This window comes from Leishmania martiniquensis, chromosome 17 (genome assembly GCF_017916325.1).
Source record: "Leishmania martiniquensis isolate LSCM1 chromosome 17, whole genome shotgun sequence".
In the NCBI taxonomy this organism is placed as follows: Eukaryota; Euglenozoa; class Kinetoplastea; order Trypanosomatida; family Trypanosomatidae; genus Leishmania; species Leishmania martiniquensis.
The window spans coordinates 125575-152672 of record NC_090152.1 but is presented as its reverse complement, the minus strand read 5'-3'; the positions used below and the strand labels follow the sequence as shown (position 1 = coordinate 152672).

At 61.2% G+C, this 27098-nt stretch overlaps 6 protein-coding genes across 6 annotated transcripts; all 6 read left to right on the top strand.

Moving 5' to 3' along the window:
- Window positions 1-1500: 1500 nt before the first annotated feature.
- LSCM1_05505 (uncharacterized protein) lies at window positions 1501-2358 on the top strand (the record flags this gene model as incomplete). Its single annotated transcript, XM_067322960.1, has 1 exon — window positions 1501-2358. The coding sequence occupies one exon, from the start codon at window positions 1501-1503 to the stop codon at window positions 2356-2358; it is 858 nt and encodes a 285-aa protein (XP_067179595.1).
- A 653-nt stretch (window positions 2359-3011) lies between these two features.
- LSCM1_05504 (uncharacterized protein) lies at window positions 3012-5510 on the top strand (the record flags this gene model as incomplete). The annotated part of the gene is made up of 1 exon (XM_067322959.1): window positions 3012-5510. The coding sequence occupies one exon, from the start codon at window positions 3012-3014 to the stop codon at window positions 5508-5510; it is 2499 nt and encodes an 832-aa protein (XP_067179594.1).
- Window positions 5511-7353: 1843 nt separating this feature from the next.
- On the top strand, window positions 7354-8451 carry LSCM1_05503 (uncharacterized protein; the record flags this gene model as incomplete). Its single annotated transcript, XM_067322958.1, has 1 exon — window positions 7354-8451. One exon carries the CDS (start codon window positions 7354-7356, stop codon window positions 8449-8451), a length of 1098 nt encoding a protein of 365 aa, XP_067179593.1.
- A 2915-nt stretch (window positions 8452-11366) lies between these two features.
- LSCM1_05502 (uncharacterized protein) lies at window positions 11367-15161 on the top strand (the record flags this gene model as incomplete). The annotated part of the gene is made up of 1 exon (XM_067322957.1): window positions 11367-15161. The coding sequence occupies one exon, from the start codon at window positions 11367-11369 to the stop codon at window positions 15159-15161; it is 3795 nt and encodes a 1264-aa protein (XP_067179592.1).
- A 1561-nt stretch (window positions 15162-16722) lies between these two features.
- Window positions 16723-20754, top strand: LSCM1_05501 (uncharacterized protein; the record flags this gene model as incomplete). Its single annotated transcript, XM_067322956.1, has 1 exon — window positions 16723-20754. One exon carries the CDS (start codon window positions 16723-16725, stop codon window positions 20752-20754), a length of 4032 nt encoding a protein of 1343 aa, XP_067179591.1.
- A 1653-nt stretch (window positions 20755-22407) lies between these two features.
- On the top strand, window positions 22408-24543 carry LSCM1_05500 (uncharacterized protein; the record flags this gene model as incomplete). Its single annotated transcript, XM_067322955.1, has 1 exon — window positions 22408-24543. One exon carries the CDS (start codon window positions 22408-22410, stop codon window positions 24541-24543), a length of 2136 nt encoding a protein of 711 aa, XP_067179590.1.
- Between the last annotated feature and the right edge of the window lie 2555 nt (window positions 24544-27098).

Genomic DNA, 27098 nt, shown 5'->3' with positions numbered 1-27098 from the left:
GGAGAGGGTGGCAGAGGCGCATCTGCACACCTACTCTCATGCGCATTCAGCGTGAAGGGCAGGCGTTCGAGAGAGGCGAACCCGCTAGCGTTGGCAGTGATGTGCTTCGAGGCTCTCTTTCACGCCGCTCGTTTCGAGTGAAGATGCGCATGCTTAGATGCGACGGAGAGGTATGCGTTTCGTAGCAGCGCCGTGCTACAACATAGAAAAAGAAAAAAAGACGAGAGGGTCCGCGCAAGCGTGAGCCCACCGGCTGTTGCACGCGTACACATGATAGCGAAGGGAGAGAGAAAGGGGTGCCGGGGGAGGGGGAGGGGGGACAAATGGGCTCTCAACCTTTTGGACTTGCCCACCCCATTTCGCTGTCATCTTTTCTGCCACTTCACCCACCCCTCAGAGCTCTTTTCCACCGACTCTTTCGCTCTTCACTACCGCCGCGGCGTTTCTCGCGGTGCTGGGGGGTGGGCCCCTGAGAGAAAGGAAGTGCTAAGCGTGCCTCCTCTGCGCATCTGACCCACGTGAGCCTGCAGATGTGTCGCGCACGTTCGTGCATCTTTGCGTGCCCCCGCTTCGCCGTTCCGCGAATGTCTCTGCATTATTTACTCCCCCTCTTCCCCCGCCACATCTCTTCCGGCCACCTTTCACCAATGCTTCTGCGGCATCCGCTCCCTCCCTCTCTCCCCCCAAAAAACTCAAACAACATGACAGTCGACACCAAAAGGTCTCGCAAACCCACATCCAACGCAGCGGACTTCCGCAGCGTGACCTCGTCGCGGATTCGAACCAGTTCTCTCAGACCTCCCCCTCCCAAACACACACACACACACGCGCGTGGGACGCTCCTCCTCACCCCGCCCTTCCCTCAGGAAGAGAGTCAAGTAGTCTAGTGTAAAAGCGAAGCGTGAGGAGGGATTAGGGCGCTACTCTTTTGTGCGCCTCTCCCCTCCTATCTCACGTCCGTCACCATCGCCGCGTCTCGTACCGGCCGCGATAACGGCGTCTTCGTCAATCTTTCTCGCCGCCCCTCTCAGCCAGCAGTGCTACGCAGACGCGTCGTCGCTTCGCCCCTCCCCCCTCCCCCTCTTCCTCCCAACACTTCTGCATCTCTTTCTCGACCATAATTATCGCCATCCTGTTTTTTTTCTGCACCTCGTCGTTCGCGGCAGCTGGTGAGCCTCCCTTCTCCCTCTCTGTCCTACCCCCTCTTCGCGCAGTGCACCGCGCCGCCACCACCGACAGACAGACAGACACACACACACACACACTTATACACAGGCACTCTCCCCTCCTCCTTCCTCCCCCGCTCTCCATTGATGTCCTTCTTGCTGCATTCGGCATTGCGCTTCTTCCATCGCCTGTCGTACTTCCTCGTGGGCTCGCACTGACATCCGCTGCCTTCAGCTTCGCATCTGCGCCGCATTGCCACATTTTTTTTTGTTTCATTGCTTTCGAGTTCAGGATTGGTTTTCTGTTGCGCTCGATATCGCTGCTTCGCGTTCGATGAGGTGTGTCCATCAGCTGACGTCGATAGGCATGCGCCGTGCTGCAGTCGCCTGCGCCTGCGCGACTGCGGCGGTGCCAACGACCGGCTGTCTGTCCACCAACGCGGCCCTTCTCGTGAGCGCCCGCGCCATCCACAGTGAGGTGCGGCACCACAACACAGACTACGACAACACCCGCATTCCGTGGGACTTCACCACTGCTAGCTACGAGAAGATTCACAACGAGATCTTGCCCAGGTTCCCACGCGGCAGGCGAGCCTCCGCCACGATCCCGCTGCTGCACCTCGCGCAGCAACAGCAGGGCGGGTACATTCCGGTGACGGCGATGTACAAAATAGCGAAGATATGTGAAGTGCCACCAATGCACGTCTTCGAAACGGTGACATTCTACTCGATGTTCAATCGGCATCCGGTCGGTAAGTACCACATTCAGTTCTGCCGCACCACCCCGTGCATGCTATGTGGCGTCGACGAGCTGATTGACCGCACCCTGCACTACCTGAACGTGCGCATGCACGGCACTACGAGCGATGGCCTCATCACGATTGGAGAGATGGAGTGCCTCGGCGCGTGCGTGAATGCACCAATGCTCGTTGTGAGCGACTACAGCAGCCCGCCCAAATTTTCATACGATTACGTGGAGGACTTGTCTTGGGAGAGCATCAAGGCTCTCATCGAGAACCTCCGTGACGGAAAGCCTTTCAAGATCGGCCCGCAGCGACCGGATCGCAGGTGCGCCGAGCCGGCGGGTGGGCGTACGTCGCTCCTGTTCAAGGAACCCCCAGGCCCGTACTGCCGTGACTTCGACGCCAAGCCGGAAGAGACGAAGAAGGGCACAGCGCCGCCCCAACGGTAGCTACGCCCCCCCTCCCCCTTGCCCCTTTCTCTTTGCCTTACGCTTTCTTTTTCTTTTTTCGCTCAGAGTGCGTGTTGGGCTCTGAACAACTACCGTGCGCGTAGACAACCGAACACATCAACGAAAAAAAAAGAGGCCTACCGCATAGAATGCCCCCCCCCCGCACACACACGCACAGAGTTCCTGTGGGCATGCGTGTGTACTCGTGCGTACGGGTGAACGTCAACGTTTGCGCCCATCAAGTCTTTTAGTGCCTCTCTCCATCTCCCACTCTTTCTCCGACCTGGCATGCACCGCTCCTATCACTCCCGACTGCCAGCAGCATACGCCTACGCCATCTTGGATCGCGCCCCTGCGCAGAGCAGTGCTCCGAAGAGGTGTGGCATCTCATTCCTTTGCCGCTTGTCTCCGTCTCCCGCACGCTTAAGTGTGCCGCTGCCCGGCTGAGGGCATTCCCCCTCCTCCTCCTCCCCCTCCTCGTCATCGTGTGAGTCAGACGAACTCAGAGGCAAATCACCTGAGGCTGATAAAAGGGCGAGGCGCAGACGCGGCCTCTTTCGCCTCTCCTCCGCTGTACAACAACACATTCACTCTAAGCACCAACGAGGACATATATATATATATTCAAAGCCACAGCAGGCAGCAGTCAGCTGATGTCGTCACCACCGGTGCCTGCTGCATCGTCCCACCTTCCTGGCGGGGCCGGGGCTGCGGCGAGCGCTGCAACTAAGCAGACAGGCAATGTATCAGGGCTCATGGCAGCTATTCAGTGCGTACTGGAGGAGCACAACGTGGCCAATGCACGGTTCATCCTCGAGTTACCACCAGCGGCAGCAGCTGCTACCACCAGCGCTGACGCCGCTGCCTTGAGTGCCGGCGACGCTCACGTGCGGGAGATCCAGCGAGCGAGTAAGGCGTTGCTGGTAACGGCATCGATCGACTCTCCCGCCTCGAACACCGAAGGAGGTGGGGCCAATTCGACGCTACTGATAAGGACACAGACTACCCCCGCTGTGGCCCCACCCCCTCCACCTGAGCATCAGCAGCCCCCACCGCGTGCCCGGACTCCTTCGCCGCAGGCACAATCTCTGGCCCTGCAGCAGCCCCACCTTTTCCCGAAGCCCTCCTCTCCTGTGCCTCCTGCCCCGCATCCGGGCACTGCTCCGCAAGAGGACAGCGTAAGCTCGCTCGGCGCCACAATGAGTCCAGCGGCGGCGGCGGTCGACAACGATGCGAAGGAAACGCGCGTGCCACGGGCTGCGACAGCGCAGGAGGAGCCGGTGAGCGCTATCCCTACAAAGCTGCTGGCTAAGCCGTCCTCACCACCTTCGAGGTGCCCGGACGATTCCTTCAGCGCTGAAGACGCCGCGACCGCTCTCGCAGATGACGACGCCACATCGTTCCGTCTCGTGTCGAATCAGCTGGCGCACGACATGGCGATCGCCGAAGCACAAATGTCGCGGAAGGAAATTCTGCGAAAGTTTGTTGGCCGCAGCGCCATTCTTGATTACAGGCGGCAGCGCGAGGCGCAGATGCACGGTAAGGCGCCAAAGGTGCCGCTCAGCGGTACGCTGCACCCTGGATTGCCACGCAAAGAGGATGCGGCTGGTGCTTCTACGAAGCCGCCGCCACAACCTCGCCGCGTGACAGCAGCGCCAGCAGACAAGTGTTCTTCGCGCAGACCCAGCGCACACGCCGCGAATTGTAGTGGCTCGGCGGCGAGTGTGGCCTCCGCCGTCCTCTCACCGCCCTCTCCTCCAGATCAGAAGCAGCAGCCGTGCCGTCGCAGCGTCGTACGCCTGACGCCCCCGCCACCGAGCGCCTCCCTCAGCAGCGGCGGCTTTGGTGTCCGAAGCACCGCCATGCCAGACAGCAGCTCCCTGCCTTCTCTCGTATCGGCCAAGAAGTCCGCCGTGCCCGGGAAGACGCCCGTCTTCAGTATTCTCAACAAGGACGGGAGCCGGCTGTTCGATCAAGGCACCGCTTCGGTGACGCCGCGGTCATCTTTATTCGGGGCGACCCCGGCAGGAGGCGCATCTGCAGCGCCACCAGGGGCAGCTACCAGTGGCGGTGCGCCGATCGAGACGAGCTGGTCCAGCAGTAACGGCAATAATACTAGCGTCTCCCATAGCCGTCACTCCCACCCCGGCAGTGTTTGCCTCCGCGCAGACGACCGCGTACCTCCTTCGCCAGTGCATGAGCCACTGCTCGGCACGGCGGCGGAGGAGGAGGCGAACCGGCAGCGCAGCATTCTTGTGCAAACGCAGCTCCGTACCACGACGCAGGAGCCCCAGGTGCTGGAGAGCGAAGGCACCAGAGGCAGTGAAAAGGCGCTGCCGAAGCTGTGGTCGGAGCAGAGCAAGGAGAACGCCTCTCGCGCCTCGCGGCTGCAGAGTCAGTCGCGTCTCTCGAACACAATGCCGTTGGATAGCCTGTCGCTGCGCTGCGCGGCGGCGACCACAACTGTGCTTGGCAAACACCAAACCGGTACTGCCCGGGACTCTCCCACCGTATTATCTCCGCGCCCGCCGTCTCGGATGCCCAGCTCTTTAGCTGAAGACGCGTCTGCTCGACCCTCTCTGCGTGCCATGCTGCAGGAGCAGCAGCAGCTGCACGAGGCCAGCCGTCGCAGCATGGAGGAGCACAACCGACTCATGCAAGCTGCTCGAGTCGTGCGGACATCACCGCCCACGTCGTCTGTGTTGTCAAACACGTTTGAGGCATCCAAGACGTCGACAGTGGAGCTCGTGACCTCGCCAGGGCGCGCGGCTGCCGCAGCGATCAGCGCGGCGGATGCGGCGGCGGCGGCGAAGGAGGGCGACCCAGCGCAGCGGACGGCCGACATCGCCACATCGCCGGCGGTATCTAACACGAGCGTCACATCCGCGCCTAGCGCTCCTGGGATTCACGTAGTGAAGTTTACACTTCCCCACGATCAGGAGGCGCGACAGGCGGCAGTGCAGCAGCTGTGCCGTAGCTCTGCCGGGACGCAGCATGTGGACACCAAGGAGCGCTATCGCGCTCTTCTCGCTGCGCAACAGGAGGAGTTCACCGCGCAGGAGGCGAAGGCGCAGAACTACCGAGAGCTGCTGAACCGTGCCGTTGAGTTCAATCGCTTTCAGCAGCGGCGACAAAATCCCAAGCCATCGTGAGGTGGCAGACGGACTACTCTGCACGCCAAAAAGAACTTTGGCGGCGTGATGTTTCTTAGTGGCGACGGTCTGCAAGACGCGCCTTTGTGGCCCCGCTCTCCACCTTCCCCTCCCCTCCCCTCCCCAAGGAGGGGGTGGGGGGTGCAAGTGTATGTGCATTTTTTTCTTCCATTTTTGGAGGGAGGTGTGTGTGTGTGTGGGCACATGTATATATCACACAAGCGACCGAGCAACAGGGCAGAAATATATGTATTCCTCTGCCTCATAATTTCAGGCTTACGCTCACGTACACAGTCAGTCGTAGGCGTACGGGACTTCGATGTATGCATGCAGACGCACCTCCACACCCACGCAGACTTACACGGAGGAAGCAAGCGACAGCGAGGACGAGGGAGGGGAGGCGGGCGCGCGTTGTCCACAAGTGAGTGTGATGGGTGTCTGTCTGCTCAGTAGAGGGGTGATCTCATACACGACGACACATCGTCAGGGCTGCAGGGCACGAGGAAGCAGTGATGCGAGCGAAGCGAAATAAAAACGAAGCAGCAACGGGCGAGTGGACAGCATGCGAAAGAGGAGGGTACGCAGCGGAACATCCGGAGCACTCTCCCGCCCCCTACCCCCCGTTTTTCCTGGCCTCTGCTGTTGTTGTTGCTGTTGCTGCTCTGCCGCTTGACGTCCGCGTCTCGTCTCCCCTCTCCATCATCTTCGCTTTCTCTTGTTGGGGTCGTACCCCCTCTTTCCCTCTTCCCCTAAGGTTCCCACGCAGTACCTTTTCAGCAACCTTCTTCCCTTCCATGCGCTGCCCTGCACAGGAGCGCTGGTGACCACGGCGCTCCCCCTCCTCCCCGTCCTCGTTAGGTGGGCTGAGTGCGGCACTCGTCCCTCATGGGGAATGCAGTGATGGCGGCACTGTCCGACAAAAGGAAAGAGACGCTGCCCCCCTCCCCTCTCTTTTTCAGCTTCCTTACACCGGCACTTTTCTGGTTAGTGGTATAACGCGCCCTTCCTCATGCTCTCCCTTGCCGCTCCTCTGTATATGCACATCGGACTATCCCTCGCCTGCGACCTCCTCTTTCTCGCCGCCAGCCTCGCTCGGTCTCGCAAGTGGGCAACGCTGCTGCTGCTGCTGCTAAGCGAGGAGGGGAGGGTAGGGGACGGAAAGAAGGAGGGCTACGAGTGGCTGCACAGGCGCCTCTCTCTCTTTGTGCGTGTCTATGTGTGGAGGGCGCATGTATATTTCGGCCGTCTTGCTTTTCTATTCACGTCGCATATTGGTGGTGGCGGGCTCTCTCAGTGGCGCATGTGCGCGTGTTATGCAGCTGTCGCTGACGCCCCGGACCCGTGATGGAAGATATGCGCTCGCGCTCAGCAAGAAGAGATCTGAAGGACACCGTAGGAAAAGGCACGTGGAACCTCTTTCAGGCGCTCTGTGGTGCATGTACGCACTCGTTTCGTGCAACCCCTTCACTCCTGCTTCCTTCGACGCGCGCAGTGCACCCCCCCCTTGGAAGGTGCCCGTCACCGAGGGCCTCATCGCTCCTTCACTCCCCCATTCTCTAGTTGCTGCTCCCCCGCTCACACGATACGAGCTTGCGAGCGGGGCAGGTGCTCCCTCTTTTTATTCGCCCTCTCTCCGAACCACATCACTGTACGTTCCCGTGTGCGTGTCGTGCCCCTTTCACTTTGCTCCCCCCTCTTTCTCTCTCTCTTTTTTTTCTCCTCTCGACAACAGCAGCCGACTCTGCCCCCATCTGACCCTCTTTTCTTCCCCTTGAGGCAACCTTATCTTCCGTCGTCCCTCGCTTACACGGCTCCGCGTGGCTTCTGCCTGACGCCCTTCATCATGACCGCCACTAACCCCTACGCCCACATTTTGCCGAGCGCCCTCGAGGCGGTGGGGAACACCCCTTGCATTCGGCTGAACCGCGTCCCGCAGAGGCACGGCGTTCGGTGTGAGGTCGTCGCGAAGTGCGAATTTTTCAACCCCGGGGGCAGCGTGAAGGACCGCATCGGAAAGCAGATGGTGCTCGATGCCGAGAGGTGCGGGACACTCAAGCCAGGCTCCGTCATTGTGGAGGCTACCAGCGGCAACACCGGCATCGGCCTCTCCATGGCAGCAGCAATCCGCGGATACCGCATGGTGATTACGATGCCAAAGAAAATGTCGCATGAGAAGGAGACGACGCTGCACGTCCTCGGCGCTGAGGTAATCCGCACAGAGACGTCGCTGCCGCACGACCATCCGGACAGCCTCATCGGCGTCGCCCGTCGCCTGCGCGACGAAAAGGGCTATGTGCTATTGGATCAGTACACGAACCCCAGCAACCCAGGCGCGCACTACGAGTTCACTGGTCAGGAGATCTACGACCAGTGCGGCGGCAAGGTCGACATGGTCGTTATCTGTGCTGGCACCGGCGGCACAATCACTGGCGTAGCCAAAAAGCTGAAGGAGCTCAACCCTAACGTCGTTGTTGTCGGGGTAGACCCAGTTGGCAGCATCATCGCCGACCCCGAGCACCCCGGTGAGGCTGTCATGTACCATGTGGAGGGCATCGGCTATGACTTTGTGCCGGACGTGTGCGAACGCCGGTACGTCGATCGCTGGGTCAAGACGCGTGACCAGGAGAGCTTTGACCTCGCCCTGGAGCTGCACCGTGACGAGGGCCTGCTAGTCGGTGGTAGCAGCGGCGCTGCGATGGCCGGCGTGCTGGAGGCGGCCAAGGACCTTCGACCGGATCAGCGCTGCGTCGTGCTCCTGGCGGACGGCATCCGCAACTACATGGCGAAGTTTGCTGACATCAACTGGATGATCGAACACGGCTTTCGGCAGGGTGAGGTGACCCGCCCCACTTACGAGACGCTGCAGAGGCAGCTGGAGGAGACGAAGGCAAAGCTGGCCACGTACGAAAGCGGCGCTCAGCCCACGGTAAACAGCGAGTGAGAGGGAGTAAGAAAGGCGGCGGAACAGGCGGGTGGTGGGAGACTGGGCTGATCACGGGGCTTCCGCAACACGACACGACGCGACGCGGACAACAAAGTAAGCACTCAGGCACCGTGAAGCGTCTTTTGGGCATCTTCATCATGCCCCGATCTCGTTTCCTGATGTGTTTCAGCTTCAACCACAACTCCCGCCCTCACCAGCGCTCCAGCTGTTTCATTCACCCCACTCTGCAGTGCTGCTTGTCCCCTTCGTACCCTCCTTCCCCCCTCCCCCTCAACACGCACGCACACACACACACTCGCGCATTGTTCCTTTCTCACCCTTCTTCATCCTTCTTCTGGTCTCTCTCTCACCAACGCCACCGCTGCCAACTTTAATGCAGTCATGTGTGTCACTGCCGCTTCTACCTTTTCTAGTCTTCCCTCTTCTCTTCCCCTGGCCTGTGTGTGAATATGTGCAAGCAGATGTATGGAGGGGGAGGAGGAGGAAGGGGGGGAAGGGCTCATGACACTGTTGAGATCCGCGCGGTCGCCGCCTTTCTCTCAGCTCGCCTTTTCTTCTTTCTCTTTCTTTGATTTCAAGCGAAAGTGGGCATCACCGCGGACACGTTTGTCTGTGCATGTGCTTCAGCCTCCCCTCCCCCCTTTCGTTTCCTCACCACTTCCATCCCACCTCATCACCAAATCTGCATTGAATCGGTGTTGACAACGCACAAAAAAAACAGCAACAACAGAGAGGAGAACGATGAGTGCGCTGCGCGGGAGTGGACATGGACGGGTGGATCCATGGATGCGGGGCACGTTCACGAGTGTTCTATATATATATATATACAAATATATATCAATATATATACATATATATGTATTTGTATATATATATGTGTGTGCGTGTGCTTGTGTGGGTGTGCTCTTAGCCCGTCTTACACATATGCCTCTTCTATTTCCTCCTCACTATCACATCACCCAGCTCTTCTCTCTCCTTGAAAGCCCGAAGTACTTCTGTGCACCTTTCACCGTCTCGCTTCGCTGATCCCCTTCAATGCATCTGATCGCGCGGAACCCGTCGCGCGTGCTTTGTTGCTTCTCTGTTGCCTCCATTTTACCGTTGCGTCTCTTTGGCTCGCCACCCTCCCCCCTCTAATCAGAACGCATCGTCTTGGTGCGTTGTGGCTGATGTGTTTTTCTTTTTTCGAGCGCTCTAAGCTCGAGCCAGCGGGCGAGGGGAGATGCAGGAAGGGAGGGGAGTAGTGAGCGTGCCCATCGCCTGCTGTGCTTCACTCCCTCGTTGTTCGTTTTATCCCATGGCTGCCGCAGCTCGGCTCCCAGACAAGCTCAAGAGTACCGACCCGCCCGCCCACAGAGGACGGCTTGGGTGGCGAGATCGGGGGGAGGGAAGAGGCGGGTGGACGGTGATCCGAAACGCAGCTGTGCGCTTGTGCGATCGTGTCTCTTCGGTGGACGAGCTCGGGAGAAGAGGGAGGGATGGGCGAGGGGAGAGCACGGGGGGGAGCTGCGAGGAGCCCTCCTCTGCGTACAAGAGCCGCGGGAGGCTCATCCGCGGTGCTCTGTCTGCATGCTCCCCTCCCTCTACCGCTTCTCTTCCTTCCCCCCCTCAGGGGGCACGTGAGTGGACTCATTAAGTTAATATCCGAAAATAAAAATGTCGTTCTTACACACACACACACAGCGCTTTTTGATTCACGTCTGCGGTGTTGTGACGCCTCTTACTTCCCCCTCTCCTGATACGAAAGTGCATGAAAAGCAAAAAGGGATCGTTCACGCCTGTGTGTGTGTGTGTGTGTCATTCCGTTTGGAGATCGTTAAAGAATAGATGCGCCGCGCGCTGTCTTTCGCCGTGTCTCTCTCATTGAGCTTCGCGTGCTTAGCCTCCTGTGCCTCACACCGCCGCAGGGGCGCTTGCGCACATGCTCACAATCACCAACGCAGCCTCAATGCGCGATGACTCGCTCCTCACACCTTCGGCCTTTACCTCGCTTTCCTTCTCCGCGCCATCGTTGTCCGTGCTGTTACTTTACGGAGGCCAGTCGCAACCGCAGCCACTTGCGTTTTCGTCTCCTTTGTGCCCTTATCTGCCTTGCTCACTCTGAGCCGTTGGTTCGAGCTGTGCGCGTGTGTGTGCACACGGACCCCCACCCACCCACACATACATACGTGCCCCGGCGGCAGAGATACATGCGAGAGGAAAGCAGGCGACAACCGCTGAAACGAGCTCAAAGAATCTCTGCGCCTCTCCACTCCCGGTCTCTCTCCGCACTTGCCACCTCCTGGAGCGCCCGCTCTGTGTCGGGTAACGCCACCCCTTATCAGTCTCTGTTGAGCGCTTCCTTGTGGTCCTTTTCTTTTCCCCTCTCCGTTGTCCTCAACGCCGTGCCTCAGTGAAACCTGAGACCGTCACCCCCCTCCTCCCACTCTCCGATAGAGCCGCATCTTCTCTTGCTGCGTGCGCTCTCTCTCTGTCGCCCTTCTCCTCCTCCCTGGCGTACCCCTCCCCATTCGCACTCTCACACTCACGTCCTTCAACTTATCCGCCCTCGAGTTGTCCACGATCGATAGTGCTCTCCGCACCTTTGCCATGTATCTTTGCTGTTCCTCTCTCCCTCTCCCCCTTCTCGCTGCCGTGTAGTGAGGCTGTATTCTTGACGCCTCTACCCATCCTCTCGCTGTACTCGCAGGACCCGCGGAGGTGTCTCTGCTCACCTCTTCTCCTGCCCCGCTTTTTTCTCTTCGCTCCTCCTCGCGAGCGTCCTCCACATCACCTTCCACCCTTCCCCCACTCGCGTCTCGGTAAACCGCTTCTCTCAGGCGTCCGTGCGTTCCTCAATGTGAACGACGTGTGCCGCTTTCACGGACGCAAAGAGAAGTAAGTGGTACACGAACGGGGCGAGGGCGCACCTCATGGCGTCGGAGGGGACGAGCACTGCCAGTCATCTTGATTTGGGTGGCAGCACCCATGCCAGTCGAAGCAACAGCACCGACAGCCGGAGTGCTATCGGTAGCAGCACCCGTCGCAGCGGACACAGCGGTATGCCGCGCGTGGACAGCGCCGACTATCACGACATTGTCAGCCCAGCTGCGTCATCGCCCATTCCAGACGCGGCTGGGCTGACGACAGCGGCAGCGGTAGCGAGCGGCACTCCGTTGACTGGGGCGGCTGTGGCCATGAGTAGCTCGGCCATGCGTCGTGCCGCGTCAAGCGGAGGCCTCTACAGGCCTTCAGCCGCCATATCCTCGCCGCTTCCGCAGCTGCCTGCTTGCTGCCCGCGTCACCCGGAGAGCTCGCCGTCTCCCCGATTTCCACCGCCGCGCGATCAACGACAGCAGCGGACCGCTACACCGCAGTCCTGGACACAAGTGCGTGACAGGGCGGCAGCGGCTTCTGTTGTGAGCCGCCATGCTCGCCTGAGGTCGGACTCGCCACTGCCTCGCGCAGGCGGTGATGTCGCTGCAGCCGCTACTGTTGCCGACGTATGTGGGTGCTCGTGTCGCTCGCCGCCTCGCCGGTCACAAACGCGGGCTGAGGAGCGCTTATCGTCACCGTCTGCGGCCCCACGGCGCCCCTTTTATTTTCAGCCGGTGCGCACAGCGGAGCCCGTCTGCGTGGCTACGACGGCGTCGGCTCGGGAGTGGGTACTGCTGAACGTTAGTGGTCGACTAATCACCACAACTGTCGGCACACTCATGGCAGATCCTGACAGCATACTCGCGTCGTTATGTGCGTACCTTATCCCTCCGCCGAGGCGGGGCGACAGTGTTGCGGGCACGAAGAGTGCTGCACGTCGCACTGCACCTATCGCACCACGTGAGGCCTCGGGACGCTGCAGAGCAACCGCGGACACGACGCCGCTTATGGAGGGGGTGCCCGGGGGTGGAATCCGATGCAACGCAGCAGGGGGTGATGACCGCAGTGGCGCTGCCGGCCCCGCTGACAGTCGCGGCGCAGGCGGCTTACTCAACAGTGCATCCGAAAGCGGTGGCGGCGATGCTCAGACCCTGACGGCGGAGGCAGCGCAGGCTGCGGAGGAGCCATCGGCTGCTGAGGATGGCGTGCAGCGTATGCCACATCACGATGGTAACAGCGTTCAGCGGGATGGTGATCGATCCTCTCCGCCCTCTGACCTTTATGCCTGCCACTGCTCAGTGCATCGCTCTACCGCCTCTGTTGCCTCGTTGTCGACATCGCCACTGCCTCCGGTGCCGCACCTGCTGCACGAGCAATCGTTGTTGTCTGTTATGCGAGAGTCGTGCCCCGACTACGTGACACCCAAAACACCGCCACCAGGCACTCTGCCAGTGGGTGCAAGCGCTGCCGAGGGCGGCGACGGCGAGGCTGTGAGCCCACAGCAGACTGCCTCTGCCGTCCCCCTTGACACGGACGGCGCCAACGCCATCTTGCTCGATTTGGACGCTGACTACTTCTTGCCCATCTTAAACTACCTGCGACATGGCGCCATCATGATCCCGCACTACATCAGCGTGGACGGGGTGCTGGCAATGGCGGAGTATTTGAATGTGATGGGTCTGGTGCGGCTGCTGCGCGGCCCACAGATTCCGCGGCGCGTGATGTTGTTTAGCTGGGGCTCTGGCGGCAACGGGGAGCTGGGGACTCACTCCACACGAGACGAGCCGACGCCGACCATGGTGCACGTGACGCCGTACGGGGTGCGGGTGTGCGAGATTGCGCTAGGGGCGAACTATAGCTGTGCACTGAGCGACACGGGCAGCATATACGCCTTTGGCAACGGGGAGTGGGGCCAGCTGGGCCTTGGCGGAAGCAGCTATGCCATGCGCAGTGGCAGCAACTCGTCCGGTGGCGGGAGCGGTGGCAACGGTGCGGGCCAGGATGGCACCGACATGCCCGTAGAGTTGCTCATCCCACGCCGGATTCCACTCTTCGAGCAGCTGCCGGCGGTGCACGTGGCGGCTGGGTATGCGTTCGCCATGGCCATTGTGGAGGGCCACCACGTCTACTTCTGGGGCAACAACAACCACGGCCAAAGCGGGCGCGGGCGCAACCACTTCGACTTGCCGACGAAGAAGGTCGAGTCTCCAGTGCTGGTGGAGACGCTGGAAGGAAAGCGAATCATTCAGCTGAGCTGCGGTAGCTTCTTCGCGCTGGCGCTGAGCGAAGAAGGCTCTCTGTATAGCTGGGGGCTGGTGGACTGCGTTGGCCTCGGCACACCAGAGGAGGTGGAGCGTCGCTACCGCGATGTCCTTGGCGAGTCTCTCAGCAACGAGCGCCGCGCTGTCGTGCTGACACCGCAGCTGGTGACCGTGAAGGGCCGACGGCGAGCTGATCCTAACGGAGCGGCCGTTACAGTGCCGGAGCGCATTGTGCGCATCCGCGCCGGACAGTGGCACAGCGGTGCCATCAACGAGCACGGAGAGCTTTTCACGTGGGGTGTGGGGTATCAAGGTCGGCTTGGGCACGGCTCCAAGGCACCGGCCTATGTGCCGACGCTGGTCCGTGGTGCACTCGAGGGTCACCGCGTGGTGGACGTGGCGTGTGGGTCTTTCCACACCGTCGCTCTCACTGCTGCCGGCGCTGTCTTCTGCTGGGGTGACAACGCAAGCGGGCAGTGCGGCACCACTGCCGGCAACCCCGACGCCTTCACGGCACCTTATAGGGTGGTGGGCCTCGAATTCGTCGCAGGTGGTGTGACGCGCAGCATCGCCTGCGGGCGGCAGCATACTGTCGTAGTGATGGAAGGCCCGCAACCGTGGTGCTCAGAGCCGTGCTGCCGCGCTGACGCTGCCGACTTCGAGTACCACTCCCATGCACAGGTCTACTGCTTCGGTGAGGCGAGCCGGTCGTCCAGCGTCGGAGTCTCGACTGCTTCTGCGGTGGCCGCAGCTGCGGTGAGTGGTGCGACGCGTGGAGCTGTTTCGCCCAACCACATGGGGGTGTCCGTGGCAGCGATACCCACCACTGCTCTTCCTGCCTCGCCCAGCCATGGCCCCTTTATGACGGGCGGCGCCTCCGGCAGCTACCACCCCGCTGTCGCATCTGGCGGTGCTGCTGCGGTTCTTCCGCCTCGCTCACCACTGCCGTTCACCGGGGGTCATCATCACCCCCACTACCAGCTCGTGCCTGGCCTACAAATGGTGAACGTGCGAGAGGTCGTGAGTGGGCTGCACCACACCTTCGCCTACGTGGAGGAGCTTTGCGTGAACGCACCAAGGGTAGCTGGCAGTTTCTGCTCAGCACAGTCGGCGGCGCTGCGCGGACGCGAGCAGCGGCTGAGCTACGCCCCGTCCTCATCACCTCTGCCGCCGCCCCGAGCGGCATCGGCAGGGGAGGGCCAACTGAGCCACCCGGTGCTTGGATGGGGTCCCATAAGTAGCACTAGAAGTGGTGGCACCGCCGCCAGCTGGGCCAGACCGAGCGTGCCAGAAGCAACGGCAGTGCGGCGGTCGCCCTCCGCGTACCACGATCCGTGGGCGAATGGCCCGATGGAGAGCAGCATGGACAGCATAGGGAGCCGCATCTTGCCCCTCACCAGAGCCCGCACGATGCAGGGGACACCGTGGGGCAGTGCCCGCATGGTGAACCTTTCGACAGAGGCCGCCTCTCAGCAGCGGGACCATAACGCCGCACGCACCCTTTTGCGCAGAGAAGATGCCGCGTACGTAGCGGCAAGCCGCGCTGTCGGGGGCGATGGGCGGCGTGCCGGCCCCGGTGGTGCCGTCTGAGAAAAGCCGCAGTCACCCGAGCTTTGGTGACTCTGGCGACTGCGCGCGCATGCCTTTCTTTCTCTCGTGGTGCCTCGACGACTGACGGGCGCCCTCATGCAAACACGTGCGCGTACTTCTCTTCGCGCACTCCTGCATCGATAGAGATGGTCTGAGGGATAAGCAGACTCCGGGTTGCCTTTTTTTTTCCATTTTCGGGTGAGGCGGAGGAAGGCGAGCGGCCTGCTCCGCATCCTCCGCAGCTCACCCACACTGCATCCGAGGCGTCTACGACGAGCGACTCTTCACCGCCTTCCTTCGAACCCGAAGTGGGGCCTTTCATTCAACGAAGATCAACTCGTTTACAGATGTCTATCAGCACCCCTCCGTTCTCTGAAATGAAACACGCCCGATGCGGCGGCCTGCGCATCGTCGTCACTTACGAATGTGCCTCTGACGACCGCCTGCAGCGACGACTACGCCCCCCCTCTCCGCGCGTACACCGCCTCGGCTCTCATGGGGAGCCGCCACTTCCCCTCACCTTCGTTTAGTACTCCTCCGCAGGTGAGCCGCAGCATTCGCCTATCTGCATCAACGCGGGCATCCTTCTCACCCCCTTCCTCCTCTTCTCCACCTCCCCAGGCCACTGCTGCCCGAATCTTTCCCTCTCCATGGCCCTTACGCCTCCGCGCTCACTCGCACCTCTTCACGCACGGATGCCGCCGCCGCAATCTGCGCCGCCTTTCTCCATCCGGATTCTCTCGCTAACGTGTCTCAGACACCCTCGCGCCGTCTTTCCGTCCCCGAAGCTCACGTCAGTCACGCCGCATACGATACATCCCATCGCCACAGACCGACACGAGCGTCCGCTTCCTTGCATAGTCCCGCTTGTTAGCCCACCTCACCTCTTCAGAGGTACGGTGGTGGATGGGCCCTCCGGAGAGGGGGTGCCGGCGGGCAGCGCCGCCCCCGCCCCTCTCTGCCCCCCCTCTTTCTCTGCCGCACCGGTCCCCGCGGAAGGCACATGGTTTCCGTCTTTGCTCTGCTCGTGCGCGTGCGTGCACGCAGGCGCCCATGCATGGACGGCGCGACGAGGTCGGTGGGCGCGAGTGTGTGCACGCTGCCCGCGACGGCTAGCTTTAGCTTACACGTGCGTGCTGCGAGGGTGCCGCAGCGACTATGTGGCAGCACCGCGCCCCTGATGTGCACTGCCCGTGCCTGCGGCATGGGTGCCGCCCACGCGACCCCCTTTGCGTCTGGACCCTGTGAGGCCGGACGCTGCGCGCCGCAGAGAAGCCGTGTGGGCTGGGGCCTTGGCGCGCAGCACCCTGTCCCGTCTTCTCCACCACCCCATCCCCTACGCGCACCCGCGCGTTGCCCCCTGCCTCCATCTGCACTACTCCTCCCCTGTGCGTCTCCGGTGCGGTCTGCTTGTGCCCGCTGCTTTTGCTCTCCGCATGCGCACCGCTCTCCCAATTCTCATCGGCTGCCCTCTTTCGCCTCCCCGGACAGTCAGACACACACACACACACACCACAGCTTTTCCTTTGCGGACCACAATTCCGGTGTGCGTGTCCCCGCGATGCGCGCGAATAAGAGCCATCGGCGCTGCACTCGCGGGTGCGGTGAGCGTGGCGGGGCCGGCGGTGTGGATCAGCCACCTGCATACCGACGGCCGCGACTCCTGGCTGCCGCTTTGCTGATTGCCGGCGTGCTGGCACTCGTTGTGCCCACGACGCGTCCGGTGCGGGCTGCAGGCGCGGCCAACGATGAGAAGGGCCCTGTGCTCCTGCTGAACACCATGTACTCGGCGAGTGGCAACGTGGAGGACCATGCGAAAGCGCTGTGGCTGGGAGTCGACTCTGCGCTCTACAGCGCCAAGTACACTACTGCTGGCGGCCGCACTGTCAAAATTGTCGAGCCGGACCCGAATGCGAACCGGGCGGACATCGTGGCGGTGGTGAAGAAGGCGCTGGCGGATAATGAGGGACTGCTCGGCGTGATTGGGCCGTACTCTGACAGCTACCTCGCTACTGCACTGCGCGACAGTGACATTCGGGAAAGCGGGCTGATGTTCCTGAGCCCGTTCACCGGGTCCGGTGCTGTGCGTGTGTGGGATGATAGCGTGTACTTCACGCGCGCGGAGCCGCGGCTGGAGATCATGGCGATCGTGCAGCACATAGCGAACACGATCCGCTCGCGCCGCTCTGCGTTCATGTACCTGACGGGCGTGCAGTACGGAGACCGTGAATACAAGGATATTGTAGAGCTCATGCCACCTCTTTCGCTAGACCCGCCTGCCGTGTACGCCGTGCCGTACTCAAGGACGGACGTTGCGGTGGACAAGAAGGCCTTCGATGCGATGGCGGACACGCGCCCGCAGGTGGTCATTCTGTGGAGCTTGCCTGGGCAGCAGGTTGTGAACTTCCTTGAGGCTGTGCTGACGGACCCGCGCACGTCGTCTGCGTACATCATGACGTCCTTCCATCTGCAGCAGACTGTGTTCAACGTGTACTACGGACTTGCGATGGAAGGGAAGCTGACGCCTGTGGACGGGCAGATCATTTCGAGCGGCACATCCTTTCCGCTGACGGAGCCGGACTCGCTTCACATTCCCATCTTCAAGGAGCAGATGGGGAAGTACATCGAGGCTGGCAAAGTGGACGAGCAACTGTGGGCTGCGGAGGCAGCGGCTGTGCGACGGTATGGCCCGCATGGGCTTGGGTCGCCGCTGTCTGCGCCCCCTACAAAGGCAGACACGTTCTTCCATGAGCACCCGAACGCAGCGCAGCTGATGCTGACCGGGTGGCTTGCCGGCTCGCTGATCATGCAGACGCTCTCGGAGGAGGGGTGGATCGATAGCGTGGCTGCATACAGACACTACCTGTTCCAGCAGAGACGCTACATCATCGGCGGCGACTATGTGATTGGCGACTACGGTGGAAGCTGCAATGAGATGGCTAAGTTCTTGGGTGCTGCGTGCTCGTGCAACCAGGGCGGGCGCGGCGCGGCGCTGGCTAGCTTGTCGAAGGCTGCGTGGACTTCCGTTGACGACTCTGGCGTGAGCTACTCGCAGAATGTCTGCTACTCGGACACCCTTTTGCCACCGCCCGCGAACCTGTTGGCGGTGATCCTTGAGGAGTACCCGCATCTGGCACAGGTGGGAAGGGACTTAGCGACGGCTGTTTCAGCCATTGTCCACTACGTGAACTTCAGAGAGAAGCGCGTGAACGTGGCTTCACTTCCTGTAACACACGAGACAGCAGAGGAGGTGTACGACAAGATCATGAATGACTACACCGCGGACATCGTGGCTGGGGTAATACTGAGTGGTTTGCACATCCATAGGTACTTGGTGCTGTCCCCCCTTTATCCTCAGCCGCGCCTGGTGGAGCCGGTGCGAAACTACGTGTACCTGATGCCGACGCTGGAGCAGCAGATGTTCGTGCTGTACGCGAACCTTGAGGCCGTGAGGGGTGTGACGTCTCTCGGCTCTCACGTGCACGTGATCCTGCACAACTACGAAGGCGAGGAGGTGGCGACAATCACGGGTGTGCTGTACAGGTCTGCTGCGACGTTCAACTACGATGACCCGTCAGTATCCGTGGTGCCCTCCACGAAGACGGTCGGGAGTGCGCTTGCCCGCCGCAGGATCAACCTTGTGCTTGCGGTGACGGCTGCGGATGTGACTGACATTGTAAACTTTCTGCTCGCTGACGCCACTGCGATCGTTGTGATCGTCTTCGATGACCTGATGCTTCAGTACACCACGCTCGTCGATAAGCTCTCCGTGGCGCTGGCGTCTGTGCAGGCGCGTGTGATTACATTCACGAACCTGCCGCTCTGGAGCGACAAGTCTGCGACCGCGCATGCTGCTTCACCACTGCTACAACTGTTTCACGCCGCGCTGAAGGAGACGACCCAGTACACGCCAACAATGCTGAGGCATTTTGTAACGGTGCTGGTGGCGGTCAGGGTGATTGAGGGAAAGGAGAGGCTCGGCCTCGATACGCTGACGGACACCATTTACCTAAACGGTGCTGTGTCTACGTACGGCATGAGCTTCGGTGAGTTCGACTGGGGCTGCACAACGATTGAAGCTGAAACGCTCTGCGTATACCAAAACTACGGCGCTCAAAACATTGCGATGCTGTCGATGCAGCGGATACTGGACCCGAAGGTGCCGCAGCTGACACGCCCGATGACTCCGTCGATGGAGTACCGGCCGCGTGAGCGGTTGGGTGCACTGACGCCCATGCAGCGCAACGCTATCATCATCGGCTCCGTCGTGGGTGGCGTAGCGTTGATTGCTGGCTGCACGCTGCTCCTGTACTGCTGCATTGACAGCCGCGACAACGACGCGGCGCCGAGGGACAGTGACGGGCCGGTGACGCTGATCTTCACGGACATCGAGAGCAGCACTGCGCTGTGGGCGGCGCTGCCGCAGCTGATGACTGACGCGATTGCTGCGCACCACCGCGTGATCCGGCAGCTGATCAAGAAGTACCGGTGCTACGAGGTGAAGACGATCGGCGACTCGTTCATGATTGCGTGCAAGGACGCGCACACCGCTGTGGGCCTTGCGTGCGAGATCCAGACGAGGCTGCTTGCGCACGACTGGGGGACTGAGTGCTTTGACGGCGCGTACCGCGAGTTCGAGCTTGGGCGTGTGGACACGGTGGGCGGCTACGAGCCGCCGACTGCGCGGCTGAGCGAGGAGGAGTACGCTGCGCTGTGGCGCGGGCTGCGCGTGCGCGTCGGCATCCACACCGGGCTGTCCGACATCCGCTACGACGAGGTGACGAAGGGGTACGACTACTACGGCGACACGTCGAACATGGCTGCGCGCACGGAGGCTGTTGCGAATGGCGGGCAGGTAATCGCGACGGAGACGACGTGGTGGGCGCTGTCGGACGAGGAGCGCGGGAGCACTGCGCACACTGCGATGGGGCCGCAGGGGCTGCGTGGTGTGCCGTTCGCGGTGGAGATGTATCAGGTGAACGCTGTGCCCGGCCGCCGTCACGCTGCGCTGCGCACGGAGCTCGAGGCGATCCTGCCGGACGAGACGGCGACGGAGACAGCCTCGAGTGGTGCTGGCGCGCTGCTGTCGTCTGTGGGCACGATGACCGGCCCTGCGGCTGGCATCGCCCTGGTGCTGTCGAACTGCTTTGCGCCGTACCCCGTTGGGCAGCGCGTGCGTGAGCTGCAGCCGCTGCTGAGCAAGTGGGGTGTTGGGGCGCCGCCGCGGAGTCGCCTTGTGAGCGAGGAGGACTACTGCCAGGGGCTGATGAACCGTCTGGCGATCCGGATCGCAACGGTGTGGCAGGCTCGCCAGCGCATGGACAACAGCGGTGCTTCGGCGCTCGCCGCTCTGCAGGGCCTCGGCGCTGGCGGGGTGGTGAACCCTTTTGCGGGCGAGGGCGGGTCTGTCTCGGACGGCGCGAGGCGGCGGCACTCTGTAGTTACAGCGTCGCAGCGGTCTGTGGAGCCGTCTGCGATGCGTCGGCTGCGCGCTTTACATAGTTCACCTTTAAGCGACGTGCAATCTTTGGTGCTGATGCCGAGGAATGAAAGGGGCTGTGAGGCGAGGACTGCACTGGGGGCGATGTGGTGATGCCGCTCGCGGCTGCGTGGCCTCCACGAGGCTAGTGACGAGGAGAGCGACCGCATCTTCTCCGCAGGCGCAGCAGCTCCCTGCGGCCATGCGCGGGATACAGGCAGCCTTGGCGTGGCGGGGCAACAGTAGAGCTCTGACGAGGCATCGGCGACCCTCTCGGCGGCTCCGCCGTTTAGGAAATCGGTAGTCGCGATTTTTTTGGGGAGACTCACATGTACATACGTTAGCGATTTTTTTCTCGTATCTTGAGGGTGCGGACACGGGCGGAGGGTAGGCGGGGGACTGAGAGGCAGAGCCGCCCGTGCTCGTGTCCGCTCTCCCCTCTTCGACATATTTTGTGCAGCTTTCGATGTTTTTCTAAACAGCGTACATCGCACGTGCGACGCTGATCGTTACTGACCTCTTCAGAGGTACGGTGGTGGATGGGCCCTCCGGAGAGGGGGTGCCGGCGGGCAGCGCCGCCCCCGCCCCTCTCTGCCCCCCCTCTTTCTCTGCCGCACCGGTCCCCGCGGAAGGCACATGGCTTCCGTCTTTGCTCTGCTCGTGCGCGTGCGTGCACGCAGGCGCCCATGCATGGACGGCGCGACGAGGTCGGTGGGCGCGAGTGTGTGCACGCTGCCCGCGACGGCTAGCTTTAGCTTACACGTGCGTGCTGCGAGGGTGCCGCAGCGACTATGTGGCAGCACCGCGCCCCTGATGTGCACTGCCCGTGCCTGCGGCATGGGTGCCGCCCACGCGACCCCCTTTGCGTCTGGACCCTGTGAGGCCGGACGCTGCGCGCCGCAGAGAAGCCGTGTGGGCTGGGGCCTTGGCGCGCAGCACCCTGTCCCGTCTTCTCCACCACCCCATCCCCTACGCCGTGCTGGACTCTGTCTTTCATGTACGCGGAGGAAGGAAGGCGCGAGGTGACATATGCGCAGACCAGGTGGCTCGTAGAGGGGCTGCTGCTGAATGAGCAGGCACCGTTGGTGTGGGGAGGCTCTGAGGATTGGGAGGAGTCGACGGTGCACGCTGCGTCGCGTCTCTTGCGAGCAGCGGGAGCTATGCGAGGCCTTTGCTCAGAGGGCTTTTACGCGACCCTTCGGCTTTTTTTTTTCAGTTGTTCGTCTTCATTTCTTTTGCTGATAGCCGACGGCTTGGTGAAGAAGAGGTGGAATAGAACTGTGGCCGTAGCCATTTGTTTAGCGGGTGTGGGCCGGTGATGTTCTTGCAGTGTTGGTGCATTAGACTGCCCGTGGCGCTATCGCCGCAGTCTTTCCCGGCTTGCGTGCCCGCGCCTCCTCATTGTGTTCTCCAATGTGGTGGAAGTTGTGCTCCCTCTTGCTTCTCTGGCCATTCCGTATTCTTTCTGGGCGTTGCTTGCGCAAAATTTGTGTATATGTTGTCAAGCGCTCGAATCACACACGCACTGCGCCCTTCCCCCTCCCCTCCCCTCCCCTGCATCTCAAGGTGCCTCTTCCTTTCAACACAGACGTACAGCAGGCGGGTGCGCCTACACGCGGCGACAGCTCCACCCCCCCTCCCCTCTCCTTTCCCATCAAATTAAAAAAAACGCCTTCGTGCCGCCATAGGGATTCCCCATCGTTTCCATCCCCTTACTCTGACCTCCTGACCCCCCCACCGCACCCCGCTGGCACTCGATCGGGGCAAATGGGGTGCTCTATGAGCATCCCCTTGGCGGAGAGGTGCACCAGGTCGTCGTCCATTATCACACCCGCCAAGACAAGCCCATACAAAGGCCTCATCGAAGGGCAAGGCGTCACGGGCGGGATCGGCCGCGGTGCGAACAAGGGCCACGATGGGCCACGAAAAGCTGCTAGCGCGGGGGCCTATGGTAGCAGCTCAGACGGTGCTGTCAGTACGGGCAAATCTGATTGGACGAGTAGCGGTGAAGAGGGTCGCATCAAAACTTTGGGGGACGCAAGGGCGATGTCTCTTCGCTGCCTTCCTGCCCAGAGGTTTAATGAGGGGCCGACCTTGACTCTCTCCAACCCACTCACGCTAATGGAAGCGGAGAGGCCGAGCAACGCGGCGCCCAATCCTGCAGGTGCGCAACCGAGTCTGCACCCTCAGGTTGACGCAGTCTTCTCTGAGAGCGCTATGCCATCCATGGCGACGAGCCACCCGACAGGAGCCGAACCTGCTTCAGTGATGACGAGGTCGTCTTCCATGGTGTCAGCATCGGTGGACCCTCATGACATGCACCTCGCACGGCCGCCGCCGCAGCCGAGTCATCTACGGGTTTCCTTCACTGAATCGGCAGACCTCCAATACACACGGGAGTCTATGCTCTCCGATATCTCCGACACGAGCACCGCGAGCACTTTGATGCGCAGCCTGCAGGACTGCAGCTTCTCCGGCTACGGCAACTCTAGCGAGTGCCGAAGCGGCATCATGGGCGTGTTCTTCCGTGCCGAGAAGGACCTGGAGAGGAGGCGGCAACAGGTCCCACTAAGCATTGAAGAGGATCTCTTCATTTACGACGACATCGTCATCTCCAAGGACGAGGCGCGCACTAAGCACTGGCGCGTGGCAGGGCGAAGGCCCCCCCCTGCCAACGTAGAGGCGGGCAGCGACAGTGGGGCGAGCGGGTCAGGCGGCAGCGGCCGCAAAGCAAGCGTGACTAACAAGCAATTCTTCTCCTTCAATGACTTCGACGTGTGCGTGGACGAGGTGGACATCGTACCGATGAGCGCCACAACTGCTAGGGGCGTAGGGGCGGTGCAGCGGGAGCCGCTTTCGGGGCCGCCCAACCAACGCTTCAAGTGCGTGACGGTGACAAACACAGCGGCCAAGTCACCGAACACCGTGGCGCACTTCTTAGCACAATCACGTGCAAAGGAGCCCAAGACCAACCGACCACTACGCCGTTTCGAGGCGTACCCTGTCCTAGGGCACGCGAGCCGTGTCAAGTGCATCGCCCTCTCACCGACCGAGGCGGACTTCGCCAGCTGCAGCAACGAGGACGCCTCCATCACGCTGAACAGCCTCGGCGTGGGCAGCGAGGTGGGCATCTTCACGGGCCACGAGGACACCATAATCAACGCGACCTTCTCACCGGATGGCAAGTACCTCGCCACGGCCAGCAAGGACAAGACAATGATCTTGTGGGATGTGATGACGACGAAGCGCCTCTTAACCTTTGCGCATCCCAAGGTGGTGATTTGTTGCAGCTTTGGCCCAGATAGCAAGTACCTCGTCAGCGGTTGCCAAGACCGCGTGTGCCGTCTGTGGGACACCAGGCGAGGACGGGAGTGGCTGAGTTACAGGGAGCACGAAGGCATCATCATTGCCATCGCGTTCAGCCCAGATGGCAATCATCTCTGTAGCGCGTCGGCGGATAAGTCGCTGCGGGTGTGGTCGACCACCACGGCCAAGACGCGACTCCATCTACGCGGCCACGTCGGCATCATTCTGTCCTGCAGCTACACCTCCGATGGGCGGCACATTATCAGTAATGACGAGTCGCTCCTGCGGGTTTGGTCCGCCGAGGACGGTAGCTGCAAGCTGTCTCTTTCGCCGGCAGACGTCATCGGCGCCTCGCAACCGAGCCCTCGAGGACCTAAGCTAGGGTGGACGTTGTCGAGCGCCGCTCCCGGCGCCTTTACGCGGCTCATGCTGGTCGCGTGCAGCAACCGCTTCGTCTACGTCCTGAACATCAAAACTGGGCGGGAGGTGACGAGCACCTACTGCAAAGCTCCTGTGTATTGTCTGACAGCTGGCCGCTATGAGAAAATGGCGTGCGGCGACAGCTTCGGTAATATTTACATACTTTGCCTCACGTAAGCGGTCGCCGCCGCTACCCTCCGTCTCTCCTCCCCCTGCGAAGGCAACGAGAAGACGAGTGGGAAGTAAAGAGAGGGGGTCTGGCGTGAGTGGTTGGGTGGGTGGGAGCGCAGACGGTGCCGAGGTGGTGCTCGATGTTTGCCCCCGGTGGGCCCACCACCATGTCGTTTGCCCTTCTTTTGGAAACGGTCTGTGTGTGTGTGTTGGGGGGGCTAAAGCTCAGGATAAGGAGATTGAATGAAGGGGGCGTCTTCAATCTCCTTCTCCTGAGCTTTGCCCCCCCCCCCCCCAACACACACACACAGAGATGTATTGCGATGTACACTATGATGACGCTGCTCTGCATGAGCATCGGGCTGAGGTGCCTTTTTCAGTTGCTCTCTCTATGCTTTCACCATAGGCTCACGCACCCGCGTACTGGACGGCGCTCTCCCCCCCTCTCCCTCTCCTCATCTCCTGGAATGGACTCCTTCCCTTTCATTTACTTTCGCAGTACGATTTGCCTCTCAGGCTTGTGTGTGTGCGCGCGCTCTATGTGCTGCATGCGCGCACCTCTCACGGCTTTCTGGGACAGACACACACACACACACACACGCCTGAGAGGCATTTGTCAATACATATATATATATGTACATCGATGCTTATACGACCACCTTCAGCTCTGCGTGGTCCCCCCGCGCCCTCTCTTGCTCTTTACGCATGCGTTTCTGTGCCTGTGATCGGTGACTTCCCGATTCCTCACGCGTTCTTCTTCTCTGACTGTTGCTGATTTTGCTGGAGAGGCATGCGCAACGAGCGGACTACCCGTGGCTATGGCACTCCACCATGCCAGATAGGACACGATTTTCCTTGTGCGTGATCGATGGTGCTGTAGGCACATAGATACAGTTTACCACACCCGTTTTTTCTTGCTGGACACCATTCACTGCAGCTGCGGCCGTTTTTTTTTCGTTTCTCATCTCTCTCTTTGTGTGTGTGTGTGCTGCTGTTGACATGTGCTCTCCCTTCTCCTCCTCTCCCCCGCCACTCCGTTCCTTCGCTTCTAAACATACACATACATACATATATACACACATATATATGTGTGTATATATGTATGTATGTGTATATGTGTATATCTATAGAATGGTCACGGTGCGTATCGCTGACGCCGTCCTTTGCCCCCCTCATCGATGGCCTGCCCGCCGCTCTCTTTCCCACCTCTACTCCAACCTCTTCACGTCCTCTTTTTTTTCCCTTTTCGGCTTCTTCTCTTTCGCTCCGCTCACTGTCTCTTCCGTTTCGTACGTCCCGGTCCTCATCGCACGCGGGAGCGGTACAAGGCGGACGAGAAGGGCACAAGGAGAGGAGGAGGCCGCGCCGGAAGCTCGCTTGGTGGTAAATAATGGCGATAGGGAGGAGAGGGTGGGATGGGGGTATCAGTGACCGCCGCTACCGTATGTGCCAAGGAAAGAAAGGGGTCTGGAGCTCTTCGTACCCGCAGGCACACCTGCGCGCATATACACATACATACATACAAATATCTATATATATATATATTTGCCTCTTGAAGGATCGAGCGCTAAAGTCTCGCTCGGGGTTCTTTGTGTCTTCACCTTGACGTGGCCCACTGCTGCACCGGCCACCCTGTCACTTCACCGTCAGCTGTGCCGTCGCTGTCTGTTCTCTTCCTTTCTTCTTCCCCTTACGCATAAACGCCGACAGGGCGTCCGCCACCTTCACTTCCTTTTCTCCTTTGCTGATCGAATTCGGGTTACTGCGTTGTGTGCTGCGCTGCTGAGGACAGCGCGTGCACCTCCCCCTCCTTTCCCTAGACAAGAGCGCTAATTCGCTTTGTTTCGCTTCATCGTCTCCTCCTCTTCCTCCTCCCCCCCTCTCCACGCTTGCGAGGCCCCATGACCGCCCGCGCACGCACCAACAAGCACACGCGTACGCATCTCACCAAAATAGTCGTCTCGTTGAACGTGAAGTTGGGTTTGCTGTCTTCTCTTCCGACACGCGTTACACGTTGGCATGTGCCCGTGCGATCTTCTCCCCTTCCTCACTCCCCCCTAATGCTGCACGGCGTGTGTGTGTGTGTGTCGTAGCGATGCATCGCTACGGGCGTCCGCGGCCGGGCCCTGGACGGCGTGACGTCGGCGCAACCTGCGGCGGTGTCGGCGCTTGCGCTGGCCGTATGGTGGAGCAAGGTGCCAACGTGTCTCGGGCGTAACGCAGCCGGCCCTCACCGTGTGGCGTGGCGTGAGGGGGGAGCCTGCGCCGCCCCGAGGGGGAGGGGGCGCAGCAGGCGGCGACCGGCATGGCGGGCGTGATGTGAGGCAGGGGCTGCGTGCCGATGTGCGAGTCGGCACGCTGCTGCACCGCGTGTGTGGCCGGCTGCTTTTGCAGGGCGCGATGCGGGCCTGTGTGGCGGGGCCACCCTGTGTGTGTGTGTGTGGGCTGGCGCGGAGTTCGATGGCCATGCGCTCTGCATGGCGGCGAGTGGGGACATAGAGAAAAGAAATGTGTGCGTAGGCGGCGAAGGAGTCTCCGTCCCCCTCCTTAAGCTGCTACTC